The sequence below is a fragment of the Pan troglodytes genome, chromosome X (assembly GCF_028858775.2).
Source record: "Pan troglodytes isolate AG18354 chromosome X, NHGRI_mPanTro3-v2.0_pri, whole genome shotgun sequence".
Classification (NCBI taxonomy): domain Eukaryota; kingdom Metazoa; phylum Chordata; class Mammalia; order Primates; family Hominidae; genus Pan; species Pan troglodytes.
Genome location: NC_072421.2, coordinates 15,484,901 through 15,503,508, shown reverse-complemented (window position 1 = coordinate 15,503,508; position 18,608 = coordinate 15,484,901). Strand labels below are relative to the sequence as shown.

The 18,608-nt window shown below is 35.3% G+C and overlaps 1 protein-coding gene across 2 annotated transcripts in view; it reads right to left on the bottom strand.

Moving 5' to 3' along the window:
• The window catches only part of MOSPD2 (motile sperm domain containing 2), a 48,994-nt gene that overhangs the window by 11,142 nt on the left and 19,244 nt on the right, over positions 1-18,608 (bottom strand). For both annotated transcript variants that reach the window (XM_520943.8, XM_016943745.4), the window contains exons 3-8: positions 18,111-18,266; positions 15,600-15,686; positions 13,757-13,911; positions 10,376-10,436; positions 8,011-8,049; positions 2,023-2,147 (exon numbers count right to left, since the gene is read on the bottom strand). In XM_520943.8, coding sequence (XP_520943.3) covers positions 2,023-2,147; positions 8,011-8,049; positions 10,376-10,436; positions 13,757-13,911; positions 15,600-15,686; positions 18,111-18,266 — 623 coding nt within the window. The remainder of the gene's footprint in view (positions 1-2,022; positions 2,148-8,010; positions 8,050-10,375; positions 10,437-13,756; positions 13,912-15,599; positions 15,687-18,110; positions 18,267-18,608) is intronic.

The window sequence follows — 18,608 nt, the reverse complement described above, 5'->3', positions numbered from 1 at the left end:
GCTCTCTACACCAAAAAGAATTTCAGATGGATAAAAGCTTTAAATGTATATGTTGTGTGTGTGTGTGTGTGTGTATTTTTAAAGAACTATATAAGTTCTGTAACAATATAGAAGAGGGATACAGAATACACTGAAAAAGAATGAAAATTGTCTTTTGAATCATAAGAAAGTTTTCAACATCACTTATAATTAAAGAAATGCAAATTAAAATGACAGTGAAATATTTTTTACCTGAGACTGGCAATGATTACAAAAATGAGAATATGCGATGCTGGCAAGGAGGTGGTTCAAGAATTCTCACACATTATTGGTAAATGGGCACAATCTCTTTAGAGGAAATTTGGCAACAGCTATCTAAATTAAAAACTATACTCACAGATTTTTTTCTAGGAGTTTATTCTGTATGCATTCTCGCTGCACACATATATTAAGAATTATTACAAGGATATTCACTGCAGCAAAACTAGTAATGGCAAAAAATTAGAATACAACTATCAGTGCAGCCCTTTAAAAGAAGAGTGATTAAATCAATTATGTTATATCCGTCCATACAGTAGAATATTTTGGTTTAAAAATGAGATAGACCTCTGTGAATCAATATGGTGTAACCTGAAAAATAAAAGATGTGAAAAAAGTACAAATGGACAATATATATGGTATGTGACCATTGTGTAAAAAACTGTAATAGATAACTCCAGAGGGATAGAAAACTTGATGGTGACTGCCTTTAGGGAGTGGCAGTGGGCATGGACCTGGGAAGGCAGATGTAGTTTTCATGGTACTGTTATACTTTTCAATCTCTGGTATTGTATTTACTTTATTAAAAAATCATGTATATGTATTACTTTTTGAAAAAAAAATACTTAAAAATTAATGTGAAAAAATAGTAGTCCTACTATAATTTTGACTGTAATTCTGAAGAAACATATCACTAAGGACAGAGAGGGGAAATAAAATAACCATTTCTATACATAAAATTAACATTATTTAAAATGTTATGAATTATATTAATTATAATTATTTAAGATATAACAATTTTATGAGCAAATTATTAAAAATAAATAAAATCACATTTTAAATCAAGCATAGCACCTGAAATGAAGTATATTTGGTTTTTCTAGGTGAAAATGTGAAATATAAAGCCTTAGAATAAGAAAGAAGCAGACTTCAAATTAAAAATATTTGTTCAGGTCTTTTCTAATCAAAGACAATAAACAGAAGGACATATCGAAACTATTCCTCTTGCTAGTTCTGATTGAATACAATTTTGCCAGGCAGGCAGTATAAAAAATAGATTGCAAAAAAATCAAATAAGTGAAACATTATGAAGTTAACCCAAAGTGTACCAAGTCCATAAGTTGTACAGTTTTTTTATAAGTAGTAAAAATCAGCTCAAAAAAATCTGGATAGTATATGCTTAATAGTATCTTTTTAACTAAAAAGACGGTTGAACAGCAAACAATTGGAAGCACACTAAAGACACATCAAGAGGAAATTCACTAACTTATGTCTAGATAGTAGAATACTATGCAGCCATAAATGAGTATGAGAGCCTGCTACATATTGATTTGGAATAAGACATACTGTGAAGAGAAAAGCAGGATGCACACTAGCACATAAATACACTAACTTTAGAAGAGATGAGAGGGAGGAAAAATTATATACTATACTTGTTTATATGGGTAATACATATCCCTGCAAATTAATACAAGAAATTCAGCTGGGGAGGGAATATGGTGGTTGGAAACAGAAGTAGGAGGTGATATTTTTACTGAAGACTTATTTCTCATTATTCTTCTGAATACTCTTCAGTTTAGAACCACATAAATATATTACCTATTAAAAAATAAAAAATTAACTTAAAAACTTTAAAAATGTGTGTAACACTACTTGCTATTTTGGGGGTATCTGTGATATTTCTTTGCATATTATGGTACTACTTTTCTTTTTCCCTTGAGGAAAGTATACAGCCTAATGTGCCATTATCCAGTATTGTTTTATAAACAAGTTTCAAATACTTACAGTTCCACCCATGTGGGGAGGCAGGTATTCTACACTGACATAGTCCTGGACTTCATTTTTGCTTGTAAACTTCAACAAGCTCACTGCTTCTGGACCAAGCCAGGTTTTCACAATTTTGAAAGCAGCTGAAGAAAAACCAGTCACTTCATTAAAATTCTCATCATTCCTAGTCTCAATTAATTTACCATAAATGCTAACCCAGGTCTTCTGAAATCAGTTTGGGCTACAATCTGTTAATATTTATCTTTACGTGATGTACTTAATTAACATTCTCTAATTTCTGTAGGCGTTTACATTGTGGCTCTCCCTTATGGGTTTCAAATGTTCCATGAAGATTCAGGAAGATTAAATTACCCTGATGTTCATTAATAAACTTATCAGGGTTTTGGCCTCTGAACAAATCCATCAATGATCCCAACTATTTAGATTTCCAGACACTGAATCAAACAGCAATATGATTCAGGAAATAACTGCACAATAGTATGGAAAGAGTCATTTACCTTATGGTTCTGATAAACTCTCTAACTGAAAAACCTTCTCAAACAGCAAGTCAGAAAAGAAAGAAAGAAATAGCCCTTCTTATTATGAGTGTGAGCTGGATCCAGCCTTCCTTTCTAACCCTCCACTTCTCTGCCTCTCTCCCAGGCCTTGCAGTTTATATAATTGTGGTAAACTTACGAAATCTCAAAAATAAACTGGTTTTTAAATTTTTTTTGAGACAGAGTCTCACTCTGTCACCCAGGCTGGAGTGCAGTGGCACGAACTGCACTGTTCTGTTATCAAACACAGCTGTTTGGTAATTACAATCTTGTTCTGTCATGTCATTTCTTATTTATGCTTAATTTTTAAACCTCATTTTCACTGTGACAATCTAAGTACATTTTTAAGAAATTAAAAGAGAAATACTGCATTAAATTTGCAAAACTGCCAATTAAAAAAACAGAAAATAAGAACAGTATGATAAACATTAAATGGTTCGGAGAAGTATCTTTTTATTTTAGCTAACTATAAGTTTTTTACATAACATTTAAATTTTCATTAATTTCAATTTAAAATGTGAGTTGACATGTTTGAAACTATGCTACTTTAATCTGATAAATCTGATTTTTCATAACTTTATTGAGATATAATTTACATGCCATAAAATCCCCCCTTTATACAAGTCAATGGTTTTTAGTATATTCACAGAATTGTGCAACCACCACCACCACCACCACAATCTAATCTAGAACATTTTCATCACACCAAAAAGAACCTTCATATAGCAATCTCTCTTTAGGCCTCCTTCTCCAAGTCCTTAACAACTACTAATCTATTTTCTGTCTTCATGGATTTGCTTATTTTGGACATTTTATCTAAATGAAACCATACAACATGGCTTTTTCTACTGGCTTTGTTCACTTGGCACATTTTCAAGTTTCATTCATAATGTAGCATGTATCAGTACTTAATTCCCTTTTATGACTGAATAATTGTCCATTTTATAGATATGCAATATTTGCTTTTCCATTCAGCAACTGATGAATATTTAGGCTGTTTCCACTTTTTGTTATTATGAATAATGCTGCCATGAACATTTGTGTACAAGTTTTTCTGTAGACATATGTTGTCACTTCTCTTGGGCATATACTAAGGAGTGGAATTTTGGGTCATATGGTAATTCTATGTTTAGCTACCGAACTGTTCTCTGATGTGGCCAGACCATCTTAACATTCTCACCAGCAGTGTATGAGGCTTCCAATGTCTCCATATCCTTGCCAATACCTGTTATTATGTCTTTTTGATTCTAGCCACCCTAGTAGGTGTGAAATCACACCTCACTTGGTTTTGACTTGCATTTCTCTAATGACTACTGATGCTCAGCATCTCTTTATGTGCTTATTGACCATTTGTTTATCTTCTTTAGAAAAACATCTATTCAAATATTTCACTCGTTTAATTGGGTTACTTGTTTTTTTTTTTTTTTTTTTGAGACAGAGTTTCACTCTTGTTGCCCAGGTTGGAGAGCAATGGCGCAATCTTGGCTCACTGCAACCTCTGCCTCCTGGGTTCAAGCGATTCTCCTGCCTCAGCTTCCCAAGTAGCTGGGATTACAGGCGTGTGCCACCATGCTTGGCTAATTTTCTATTTTTAGTCAAGATGGGGTTTTACCATGTTAGCCAGGTTGGTCTCCAACTTCTAACCTCAGGTGATCTGCCCACCTCGGCCTCCCAAAGTGCTAGGATTACAGGCGTGAGTCACCATGCCCAGCCACTTGTCTTTTTAACATTGCATTGTAAGAGTTCTTTATATATTCTAGAATAAGTCCCTTATAAAATGTATGGTTTGTAAATGATTTCTTCCATTCTGAGAATTGTCTTTTCACCTACTTGGTAGTGTCCTTGAAGGCACAAGTTTTCAATTTTAATGCAGTCCAATGTTATCTGTTTGTTTATTTTGTTGCTTGTGCTTTTGTTGTCATATCTAAGAAACCATTGCCCAATCCAAGCACAAGGATTTAATCCTGTGTTTCTTCTAAGAGATTTAGCTCTTACATTTAGGTCTCTGATTCATTTTGAATTAATTTTTATATATGATGTAAGGTGGGGTCCAACTTCATTCCTTTGAATGTGGATACCCAGTTGTCCTAGCACCTTTTATTTAAAAAGCCTTATTTCTCTACTGAATAGTCTTGGCACCATTGTAAAAAAAAAAATCAACTGACCATAATAAACATTAGGGTTTATATCTGGACCCTCAATTCGATTTCACTGATCTATACGTTTATCCTTATGCCCATACATGCCCAATGTCTTGATTGCTGTAGCTTTGTAGTAAATTTTGAAATCAGGAAGTGTTAAGTCCTCCAACTCTGTGTTTCTATTTCAAGATTTGACTACTCTTGGTTTCTTGCATTTTCATATGAATTTTGGGACAAACATATCCATTTCTGCAAAAAAGGCAGCTGGGCTTTTGATAGGGACTGCACTGAATCAGTAGATCAATTTGGGAAGTGTTGACCTCTTAACAATACAGTCGGCCCTCCATATCCACAGGTTTCACATCCATGGATTTTTGATTGACCAACCACAACTGAAAATATTAAAAAATAAATAAAACCAATACGACAAAAATATAAATAAGAAACAATAGAGTAGAACAACTATATAGCACTCACACTGTGTTAGGTATTATAAATAATCTAAAGATGATTTAAAGTATATAGGAGGGGCCAGGTATGATGACTTATGCCTGTAATCCTAGCACTTTGGGAGGGCGGGGCAGGCAGATCACTTGAGGTTCAAGACTAGACCAGCCTGGCGAATGTGGTGAAACCTTGTGTCTACTAAAAATATAAAAATTAGCCAGGTGTGGTGGTAGGTGCCTATAGTCCCAGCTACTTGGGAGGCTGAGGCAGGAGAATCGTTTGAACCTGGGAGGCAGAGGATGCAGTGAGCTGAGATTGTGATAATGTACTCCAGCCTAGGTGACAGAATGAGACTCATCTCAAAAAACAAAAAAAAAGGTATACAGGAAGACGTGTGTCAGTTACATGCAAATACTATACCATTTTATATGAGGGACTTGAGCATCCAAGGATTTTGGAGTCTGTGGTGGTGGTGGGGGAGGGGTTCTGGAACCAGTCCCCCATGGATACTGAAGAAAGACTGTATTAAGTCTTCCAATCCATGAACAACATGTCTTTTTATTTATGTAAGGCTTGAATTTACTAAAATGGGGTTTTGTAATTTTCCGTGTCCTTGTCTTGAACTTCTTTTATTAATAGAAGTGGTAAGAGCAGACAGTGTTGTCTTGTTCCTGATCTTAGGGGGAAAGCATCCATTCTTTCCCTGCTAAGTAAGATGTTAGCTGTGGGTTTTCATAGATTCAGGTTTTTCATATATGCCCTTTATAAACAGGTGGAGGAAGTTCTTTTCTGTGAAGGATTAGCCTTACCCAAAGAGAGATCTGCACTTTGCCCTCAGCTTCTGAGAGGTAATCTTCATGCCTGATAGGATTGTCTTTGTTTGTCTGGGGGCCTTAAGTGACAATGGGACAATATGACTTAGGGTAGGAACTGGCCATAGAAGAAAGACCAACAGTGTGATTCAGGGTAGGGGTTTGGGTTACACAGTATCAGTAGACCTTGGGGGAGACTGAAGACTAAGATCAACCACATGGGCAATCAATCATGCTTACATAATGGAGTTCCAATAAAAACTCTGAACACTGAGGCTTGGGTGAGCTTCCCAGGTTGACTAACTCCATGCACATTGCCATACATTGATGCCAGTGAAGTAATATGCTCAACATTTGGTACTTCCTTGGACTCTGCCCTACACCTTACTTTCTGTGGTTGACCTTAATCTAAATTCTTTCCCTGTAATAAACCATAATTGTGAGTATAATAGTTTTCAGTGAGTTCTCAGAGTCCTTCACTAGACTTATCAAACCTAAGGGCAATTTTGAGCACCTCCTGAACTTGCAGTTTGTGTCAGAAATGGGGGTGGTCTTGTGTGGACTACTGTGGTCTAACTTGGTAGTTGTTTCAACTCTTTGCACCTTACGTTGCTAGTTTGTTGAGTACTTTTATCATGAGAGGGTACTAGATTTTGTCAAATGCTTTTTCTGTGTCTCTTGAGATGATCACATAATTTTCCCCTTCATTATATTAATATGGTAGATTACATTAGTTGATTTTCATATGTTGAGCCCACTTGGTCATGGTGTATAATCCTTTTTATATGCTGCTGGATTCAATTTGCTAGTACTTCGTTGAGGGCTGTTGCATCTATTTTTATAAGGAATACCAGTCTGTAGTTTTCTTTTCCTGTGATGTTTGGTATTATGGTTATACTTGCCTCATAAAATAAGTTGGAACGTATTCCCTCTTCTTCTATTTCTTGGAAGAATTTGTGAAGGATTCATGTTGATTCTTCTTTAAATATTTCACATAATTTACCAGTGAAGCCATCTGGGCCTGGGCTTTTCTTCGTGGGAAGTTTTTTTTGATTACTAATTCAACTTCCTTTTTTATATTTCTATTCTGATTCTTCTTGAATTAGTTTCAGTAGTTTGTGTCTTTCTAAGAATTTGTTCACTTCATGTAGGTTATCTAATTTCTTTGCATATAATCATTCACAGTATCTCCCTATAGTCCTTTTTATTTCTTTAAGGTCAATAGTAATGTCCCTTCTTTCATTACAGATTTTAATACTTTGAGTCTTTCCTTTTCTTCTTTATTAGCTAAAGGTTTGTCAATTGTGTTGCATTTTCCAAAGAACCAAATTTTGGATTTGTTGATTTTCTCTATTGCTTTCTATGTAACAACTGACTTTTGCAAACACAAATGAGAATGTACATTCTGAAAATAACATTCAATTTACAGTAATTTTAAAGTTGGTCAAGACAGTTTATCAATCAATGGCTTTTTCAAAAAAATTTTACCAAAAAATATATCATGACTGTCAAAAGGGTCATGTCACCACAGTGATTTGGGGTGAGTTTCAGACTGATTCCACCTTCTTTCTCAACACCTGAAGCCCATGAGAAACCTAGACAAGGCCTGTGTTCTGTGACATACCTTATCTGTGCATGACAAATTGAGGCTTCTGACTAGAGTATTACCTTAATGGTTGAATATTTGAGGCTGTTGTTAATTTTTTTTTTAAGAGATGGGTATCATTATGTTGCCCAGGCTGGCCTCAAACTCATGGGCTCAAGTGATCCTCCTGCCTCAGCCTCCTGAGTAGCTAGGACTATAGCCGTGCAACACCATGCCTGGCAAGGCTGTTTTTAAAGAAGACTAATGGGTGCCCTGAGATCCTGGGTATAAAATTTTAGCCCTGTTTGCTTAGGAATAGCCTTTGAGTGTTCTAGCTCCAGTCTCTTAAGAGAGCATGCAAAGGACAATATAAACATTATTTTAAACAATTGTAGAAATATGGCTAAATCGGCAAAGTAAAGGAAATTAGACATTTTGTTTTAAGAAAGTATAAATATACTCACCATTCATTAACCAAGGCATATCAAAGATCACTATTTTTGCTGAAAGATGAAAAAAAATTCATTGAATGTGAATCAGTACCTCTATAATAATATCACTCATACCAGCCTAGAAAAAACTGGTCATCTAAATTTAAGTAAAAACTGAGCTTGTTGTCTGAGCTCTAATTCAGTGAAGTGTATAGTATCATGAATAGTATTCCATGTGGTGCTGGAACTGAACTAGCATGTCACAATGGTGAGGTGCCAGCCCAGGAGGAAGACTTGTGGGAAATCAATAGTGCACTGTCACTGTCCTCTGGTAAACAGCCTATTCTTTTGTCACTCACTGCTTTTGTTGTTTGCAGGGAGGTACAAAAGAAAACAGTTAAGTGGATAAATGGAGTCTTTGGATGTGGCATGTCAAAGTAGTGCTGAAGCCACTGAACTTTAAAATCATTTCCAGGTCTAATTTATGGTTTCAATTATAATTTTCTAGAGATTCTATTGTTAAACCAGTCTCACAGTTGCCCCCTCCCCTTTTAATACATCACTACGTTTTCAGAAACAAAAATTATTTCTACTTTATATCATGAGCTCCAGGAAGCTAATAATTCCAAAGTATACGTAAGTATTATTTACACACTGAGTTGAAGATACTAAACAGCCCTATTAACAACTGAGACAACTGTGAGAAAGAACCAGAAACTGCAAAGAAGATTTTTGAGATTCAATTCATTCCTCTATTCCAGAGGAATCAAAATGTAATTTCACTCTTCTCTGAGCAGAGAACCTCTTAGACTTGTTGCATTAATGTAGGACAAGTAAAGTACATATAAGGAAAAAGGCATCTGTAAAGAGGCACCCTGGTGCTTAATACCTCAGTCTTCGTCTGGGATATGCTTAAAATAATGTGGACTCAAGGTTTTAAGATATAATAGTTATTCTTCATGACAGATTTTGAAGCATAATCAATTAAGATTCCATGAAATTCAATGTCTGCAAAACTATATTATGTAGGTAGAATATATATATATGTGTGTGTATATATATATATAAAATCTCTAGTTAAGATGAATAGTATTACAACTCATCTTTATATAGATCTATTAACTTTTTAATAGTTCTCTCAAAAGAATCTCAGATGTATTTTACAAAGTAATAATAATATTTATACTACTGATAAGTGGCTCTTCACAAACTCCTTTAGATATTTCAATGATCAAGTGGATATTTTTTCATTTTGTCCATAAGAGCAACAAACTAAAACTATGGGGTAGTGATTCCCTACTGACCAATGACTGGCACTGCTCTGGAGGCCTTAAGGAATCAGGGTACATGCCAGATACAGGAAAAATCCATAACGAACTGACGATAGTACAGGTTCCCCAAACTGGACACTATTGATCATTCTTTTTACCTAAAAATATTCATGAATACTCTCTCTGAAAAGATGAGAGTATAGAGCTAGGGGTGGCACTGACTCTTGATATCCATTATGCTTTTTGTCTATTCCTCACTTCACATTAACAATAAAATTAACATGCCAAATTAAGATAATTTAGGGATTTTATGCTAAAGTCACCTGAGTCACGAGTCCCAAAAGACCCAATTTGCTGTTTTCTAGGAGTACGCTCAGGCAGATCTGTAAATTCCCATTTTCTGACATCTCTGTTGCCTCTCTGCTGTCTTTTCACTTTTAAACCATTGGGGTTAAATATACTTGACTGTTTATGTGAGTTGGCATCTCGGCTTCCCTAGGGGGAACCCATCATACAAATTCAACAAGTAAAAAATGGACTATATAAGGTTTAGGAGTTCTTCATTCAGGTAATTAATGGAATAGTCACAATAAAAAACAAACAAACTCCAAATGCCAGATTCAAATGTAGTACCTTCTAGTCAAGTATTTTCTTAATGACAATTTTTAAGTAGCAGTTGGTAACAGTGTACTTTATATATCAATATTGCTTATTATACAGTGTACTTTATCAATACTGCTTATCTGTTCTTGTATGCAAGAAGTTTCATATAATAAATACTATTTGAAATGAATTTCTAAATTGAAATATTAGTAAAAATGAGATAATTTTGAAATAAATGTATGCTTTTATGTACCTATGTGTGTGAGTGGGTGTGTGTGTTATAGGATGCCATATATATGGTTTAGAACTTAAACTCTTAAAATTAACTGTGAAGGACAATGAATACTTATGAAAAACTTTCCTCTGTATGTGTTACAATAATGTCTATGAACATATTTAAAATTCTTCATCAGAAAACAAAGTTTTAGGTATGAAAGTCTATAATAACATAAGGCTCCACAATTCTCAGACATTGTCTACAGTTTCAATATGTTATATTCTTTATAAAGGAGTAAGTTACTTACAGAGGTATTTAGGGTAATAAACCTTAAAGCAGTTGATGATAAAGCGTACAAAGTCCATGTCCTAAAATAAAGATTAAATCTTTAAGACTGTCCACATTAGAGAACTTAAAATTGCACATTTCTAAAGGTGATAAATTATTAAATACAAATGAGACAATTATTAAATTCTTTAGAAAGTAAGCTCATATGTAAATATCTATATTCTCAAGGATTAAGATTTTAGGTCATTAAGCTATTTATAATAATCAGCCCTAAAACTGACTTGAAGAAACCAGATGCTTAGTGATGTTTTAAAATTATTCACATTACCTCAAACTAGTTACACACTTCAGGCTACTAAGGCAACAGGGCATAAAATGGATCTAAAAGCAATCTCCATAGAGAAATTCTAAAAATCTGTTGAATAACTAAAGAATTATTGAAACAAGTATACAGTTTATAATCAGACTACTTGGGATAATAATACACATGTATGTAAATTCTCATATATTTGCTTTTTAATCCTAATTTTTACACCACATAATAGTGTCAATAAAATATATTTTATCAACCTTTTTTTAAACACAATACTTAATCTAATCACATTGGCCTGCTGTATCTACTCCATTTCTGGCTTTTTTCATTTTATTTAGAGACCTAGAATTAGTTTTTTAGTTTATATTCCAGTGTTGTTCACTGATTCTGATTTCTGGGAGACTACAAACATAGCTATCTGGTTGGTTCTACTGCTTTGAGCACAGCAACAGGAAATCAGGTCATTAAGGTTATTTCCATGGGACATTTCACTCCATGGCCACATACTGATTCACTAATTCTGATTGGCCATCTTATAAAGACTGTGGGATGAAAGATACAACCAAGCAAACTGAAATCCATCACAATTACTGGAAAGGTGGGTTTTCCTAGAGATAAGTGTCTATAAATTCATCCCTGGAATGTTAGTTGCAGCATCTTTAATTGCAGTAAACTAAAAGTAAGCGTCCTTAACTATCTTAAGTATTTGTTACGGGTATATATATAATAATACCTTTGTGTGTGTGTGTGTGTCTGTGTGTGTGTGTGTGTGTGTATATATATATATAAAATACCTTTGTGTGTATATATATATAATAACACCTTTGTAACTAATCATTATAGCCACTGTGCATGGAGTTTTCATAATTGGCAGTTAAGTAACAGTCAAAGAAAATAGCTGAAAAGAACCAGTTATATAAAAATTTGGTTACCTAGTCTAGAATTTATGGCCCCCAGAGACTTTGTCTAAATAGTCTTGGAATAACATTCTTGTTTCTATCATTTATTTAATTGAATATCCTTCTTCGTAAAATCGTGAGTTACTGCTAATTCAAGTGGATATGATAAGATGTCACTGGTGTATTCTATTAATGGGGACTACAAGAAATAGCTCCATCAACCCTATTGCTCAGCATTCTATAAGGATGTTTTCGAGGCTGTTATTATCTTGTAAAACGTCCTTTTGAGGACCCATGAAAGACTTTCTAGTTCAAGTATTAGGAATGGATATACTTCTAAGACACTGGTTGTGAAGGATGGCCGCTGAATAATTTTAAATGATTGCATTTCTTTCAGGCAGGCAGCTGAAAGCTTAGAGCCAAACTGGTGTCCCAACTCTAACAAATGATTTTCTTATTTTTTGCCTTGAAATTTATAAGCTCACCTAAATTCTTTGTGACATGTTTATAAGCTCACTTAAATTCTTTGTGACTCATGAAAGGGTCATTTATGAAAATAAATTATTCAGTAAGATTCAAGTATTTTAAAACAATAATGACTTAAATACTTAGTAGTGCAAATACACCTTATTTACAAATTAAAGATGGTGAGATATAAGTAGCTTGAAAAAATAAAACAGTTCAAGTCAATTCTCTGTCCTTATACTTGGCAACAAAAATATTAACATTTATTCTTCATGATTCTGGGTTAATAATTAGGAAACTATCATATCCAAAGGACAAAAGAATCATGATTTATTTTTATGGAATATTTATTTATCTAGGCAAATTGATTTTGATTTTGGATATAAAATAATTTACTTTCTCTAATTTAAAACCACTGACATGGAAACTAGGTTGCAAAACTCCAGGGCATCGGATCCTTGAAAAATAAAAAGAGAAATAGAAACATGAAAAAACTTTGTGGTCCTACCACTTCAAGAAAGCTCTTGTTAGCAGTTCTCTCTAGCTTGTTTTGTGTTTGTTATGTCTACAGTTTCCTTTGTTGGGCTATGTATCACCATGGTATAGAATACATACATATTATAGTATGTATAATCATACAGCTTTTTTCATCTCAGAAAAAAGTGTTCTCTCCAATATTACTATAAATTCCTTAAAAACACCATTTTACATAGCTATATGTATACTCCATCAACTAGATATACCATAATTTGCCATTTCATCATGTTGAACATTTATATTTTTTTCTAATTTTTCATTACTTTAAATGACACTGGGAAAATATTTTGATGTATGATGCTTTTTCTGTACTCAGGATTATTTCTTTAGAATAGATTTCCAGAAGTTGGTTACCAGGCAAAGAATATAAATACAAACACTTTAAGGTTCTTAACATAATTTGCCAAATGGAATTCCAAAAAGATTTCAACACTGCCCTGAGCACGTTTGTGAATACGACATTACTGCTATCAGAATCAGCCACAGATTAAATATAAGAGATAGTAGTTAGAATAAATGTGCCAAGTGATCTCAATTGCTGCTGAAGGGTTTGTAGGTATCACTAAGGTCACAAGGACCCAAATTAAACACAGGTAGGTTTTACTTATTTTTCAAGCTTGGCAAAATCACCTGAAGAAAACTGGTTTCCAAAGCTAACCAAATCAAACAGATAGAAAACAAATCCAAACAAGCAAACAAAAACACTCAATAAAATCACAAAGTGTTATATGTGCAAAACTCATGTGAACATCTTGCAACTGTAAAACATGGTATGAATACAACAAATTCGAGATGGTATATTACCTTACTTGATATTTCCTGAATATATTACTATGTGGCACACACCAGGGCAGGTGCTATAGGATATTAGGTTTGATATCAAAGTTCACAGTTATCACATCGATTCATACCTTGCCAGCCTCGACATGCTACCTCTCCATCCTGTGTCTCAGACAAGGAACATTTCTAGGAAATCGACAGTTTCAACGCCAAATACAGAAACAAATTTAATTCTCTGCAAACCCTATTCCATGTTTGACTACACTCACACTGCAAGGCGAAAAAATAAATCCCTAATATAAGTTAGTTACCTCAATTTTACAGCAATATGTGGTTGGCAGCAAGGACAGGAGAAAGGGAGGAAGCCATGATAAACACTGATTTGGAATGAATGAAAAATGCTTACAATGCTATTTATTCCAGTTTCTGACAGGTCAAACATCACTGTTACAGGTTTCCCATTTTCCCTCTTAGCATAACGTTCCAACCAGAATGCTATGAGCTTCTTTTTGTCCAATATGGTTTTCTGGTCTTTTACATGATACTTCACCCTGATCCAGACTTTAAGCAGAAGATAAAAATAAGAACAAGACTTATGGCATTATAATATTATTATACATATATATTGCCTTTCCCTTGACATTTTTCATTTACAATTCATTTTATTTCTTAGATCAAAAACATCTCTTTCTTGTTTTCAGTGAGAAACTGTTGCACTTGGGTGCCTTAAATTGAAGAGTAGCAGAGAGATAGACTGTTTCCCTTAGGAAATAAACAAATTTCACTTGTAAGAGGGAAAAGAAAATACAGGTGAACAAACACTATTTGATAATAATCTAAATGTGCTCTGCATTGTGCTTAACAAAAAAGAAAGTCATTGCTTTTGTTGAGCACTGGAAAAAATGTTCCGTCCAGAGGAAAGATACTGACACAGGGCGATGGAGGCATGAGCCAGTGCCGTGCGTTTGTGTGGAGCACGGTAAACTGTTCAGGTGGTGGTAGCTAAGATGAAATGTGATGAGTGGTGAGAGGAGAAGCTAAATAAGAAAGAACTGGACTTGAAGGACTGTGAATGAAACTCTAGGGCACTTTCATTTTCCTATTTTAGAACACCTTTCGGGCAATAGCACAGAGGGCAGACTGGAGGAGGCAGAGAAGGAAACCCACCAGGTTATGACCTGGGAAGGGACTGGGGCAAAGGTGTAGTAGTTAGAAACTGAATTGAGGAAGTAGCTGGTGAGGATGGAAAAAAGGCCAAATTGAAGCTATATTAGAGGAAGAGCCAATGAGTGGGCCTGAGGTGGGCAATACAGAAAGTGAGCAAGTGGGCAGGCATGGATGTTCAGTAGTGTGTTGTGCTAAAGGCTGCTGACAGTCAGGAGGGGGCAGTCAGTGGGTAGCTAGGTATGTGCATGTGGCCTGGGGATGGTGTGGGGTCAATACTGTGCCGGGGGAGGTAGCTAAAGCTGCCAAGATGCTCGTGATTGATCACCCAAGGAGACTGTATCAGCTGTAAAGTAAAAGAAGCAAGAAAGGAATAAAGCCTGGGAAACACCTTTAATGGACAGGTGGAAGAAGAAAAATGAGAAAAAAAGGTTGAAAAGGAGGAGGTGGCAGTAAGAGGAAAATGCAAAAAGAGTATTGCTCAGAGACGGACCACATGCTATGGAGGAGTGAAGATGAGTGCAGGACATCTGTTCAGTATGGGGCTTGAACATGCCTGCCAAGTTGCATCCCTGGTATAAAACCAGGCTGGATTTGGGGCAAGTGGGAGAGAGGTATAACAGGGGAGTCATTGGAACAAAAGAGATGATTGTTACTGTTCCTTTCATTATAATACACATTTCAGAAAAAGCTAGAGTGAGATTATGGGAGACTCGAAAAGGAAAAGGCCTATTTAGCAACCTTTAGCGACTGTCAAAAAAATTCTCCATAAAAATACTAAGATGAGTTTTAATATCACAGACAGATTAGAAAGAAGATAATGACTCTGAATTAAATAACTTTGTTTATGCTGTAGGATGCAGCATTTATTTTTTGCCTTTATTGCCTACTTTATTATAATGCAAACAGTATGCACAGCTACTAAGTATCTAACACTCTGTAAAAATGGTCCTGCCAATCCCTCATTGCAGAAGACTTGAGGAGTGCTACAGATGGAGAAAGTTCTGCCAATTCTTAATTCAGTTGACATAGATATCTCAATCTCAAAATCTTGAAAAGCCAGAACATAAATTAAATATACTTACACAATTTGTTACCTTCTTTGTCATAACCATGGAGATAAATAACACCAATTTCCAATAACCATCTGGGAATGGAGGATTCATTAAGGTCTAAAAAGTGGTAAGCTTTGATCAGTAGTTGTAATTTAGGGGCTTAAAAATAAAACTCATAATGTAAAGATAATGTTATGTAGTAGATCTGATCTTTAAAAATGATATAATGTACCCAAACATTCAAAAAGAAAATCTCTGGCAATATAAAGTGGTGCTTCCTACCAAGCAAACAAACTAAATAATGACACAGGGGACCAAAATGGACAAACTCCATTTCCCTTGACAGGTCATTATTTATGTGGATACATTTCCACATTTTGATTGTTTCACATAATGACTTGCAAACAAATATCACTGTCAGAGTTTCAAGAGAACATTCTAGTAAATATCCACATTGCAGCCTCAGAATTAGTAGAAAAAAATCACTTCGGTTTCTTTAGTAAAATGGTATTTTTCTATTAGGTTCATGCAAAAGTAACTGTGGTATTTGCAGTTAAACATAATGGCAAATGCTGCAATTACTTTTGCACCAGTCTAATACGAAGTTTGTTATCTAGTAGACTTTAATGCATTTAAAAACCTTTAGGAAAGTGGAAAATACTTCAAGAAAAATGGCCAGGCATGGTGACTCATGTAATCCCAGCACTTTGGGAGGCCAACACGGGAGTATCATTTGAGGCCAGGAGTTCGAGACCAGCCTGGGCAACACAGTGAGACAACCTCTCTACAAAGATAAAAATATAAAAATTAGGCCGGGTGCGGTGGCTCACGCCTGTAACCCCAGAACTTTGGGAGGCTGAGGAGGGCAGATCACGAGGTCAGGAGATCGAGGCCATCCTGGCTAACACAGTGAAACCCTGTCTCTGCTAAAAATACAAAAAATTAGCCAGGCTTGGTGGTGGGCGCCTGTAGTCCCAGCTACTTGGGAGGCTGAGGCAGGAGAATGGCGTGCACTCAGGAGGCTGAGCTTGTAGTGAGCCAAGATCACGCCATGCACTCCAGCCTGGGCGACAGAGCGAGACTCCATCTCAAAAAAAAAAAAAAAAATCAATAAATAAAAATTAGCCAGGCATGGTAGCACATGCCTGTCGTCCCAGTTACTCAGGAGGCTGAGGTGGGAGGCTCACCTGAGCCCAGGCATTGAAGGCTGCAGTGAGCTATGATCACAACACTGCATTCCAGCCTGGGTGACAGAGCAAGACCCTGCCTCAAAATAAAATAAAGAAAGAAAGAAAAGAGAAGATAAGAAAAGAAAATAAAAAATGTGAGAACTTGAACTTCAGCAGGAGGAACAAACAGAGTGCCTCTCCAGTTTTTGGGGAGGCTAAGGACCAACATAGCAAGGCAGCAAATGCCAATGCTTTTGTTTCATTCACCAGCAGTACCTTAAGACCTTTCAAAGATTTATCTTTCCCCATCCCCTTTTACCATATCTCTGCTATTTTTCACCAGAAAATAGCAATTCTGTGTAAGAAAACAAACATTGTTGAGTTTAAATATTTATTCAGTACTTAAATCGTTTAAAAATATCAGATTTATATTTCTTTCTTTGGTTAATAAATGCTTCACTGTTGAAATTACCTACATTTGTTAAATTTCCAATCACATTATTTTTTACTAATCCCCCTTTCAGGGATTCCTTCTGCAAGCATGAAGAGTGAGGAGAGTATCTGCTGTGGATTTATTGTTGACTATTTTGTGTTAAGTCTTCAGACTGAAGTCACTTCAGAGGTTATAATCCTCAAAGACAGAAAATTCTGCTTTATGCCTAACTGAAAACAGAAGTTATGCCAGTTTCTTCTTGTTCAATTTTTTGGTGGAGAGAACTAACAGGTCTTCATATACTTGAAGACCATTATAAAACTCCAAGACTTGAAACTCCCATTTTTGGAAAAACATTCTATCTAGTAGCAGACTTAGAAATTAAGAAGTTAAGGCTGCATGTACCCCAAAATATGTACATCTACTATGTACCCACAAAAATAAAAACAATATAAAGAGAAGACTGTGATAGGCTTCCTTGGGGATAAGCTTGCATTTTTGGGGTGACTCTCATTCATTTAACAATTCTGTATGGCGTACCTATTAACCTATTAGCACAAGGAACTGTGGGGATAGAGAAAGGCATAGGCAACAACTGAGAAAAATGGACAGTATCTCCTTATTTCTAGGCCTAGTAGCAAAGATACTGTCTTGCTATTGCTTAATGGTACTGAATTAAACACAGATTAGGAAACTCTGCTGTGAATGAAGAATCTGAGTGTGATTCTGCTCTCTGGTGATCTGATTTCCTTATGAATGATCCCACTTAAAAGACTTATAAGCTGTTCCTTTGAAAATATTACTGGGTCTTTATAAATAATTATATTCTGGTGTTTATGATGACTGCTAGGAATATGTGCAAATACATGATTAGATAAATGTAAAACAATACCATTTATACAGTATATATTACAGTCAAGGTTAAATTGAACAGCTTACCATTGACAGAAATTTCTTTCCTCCACTGAAAACTCTCATCGAGCATCTTCAGTGTTTCATCTATAATATTATGTCTCCAAGATAAGTAACTTTCAACCCAGTTATCATCTTGTTGTAGCCTTTCAACATCACGTGCATCATATTTATCTGACTTATCTAGGGAAAAAACAGTAATAAACATCCAAGTCAGATTAATTCTGCAGTGAAAAATAACCACTAATGGCAAAGGAGAAGAAAGACTTCCAAGACAAAGTTAAGCTATTTGAGGATAGACTCAGGGATGTAGTTCAAATAAAAGTGCCATTTAAAAGATTGATGGTGCTATTGTTTGGATATGGTTTGCTTGGTTCCCCCAAGTCTCTTGTTGAAATCTGATGCCCAGTGTTGGAGGTGGGGTCTGGTGGGAGGTGTTTGGGTCATGGGGAGGACTCCTCAAGAGTGGTTTGGTGTCATTCTCATGACAACGACTGAATTCTTGCTCTTAGTTCCCACACGAAC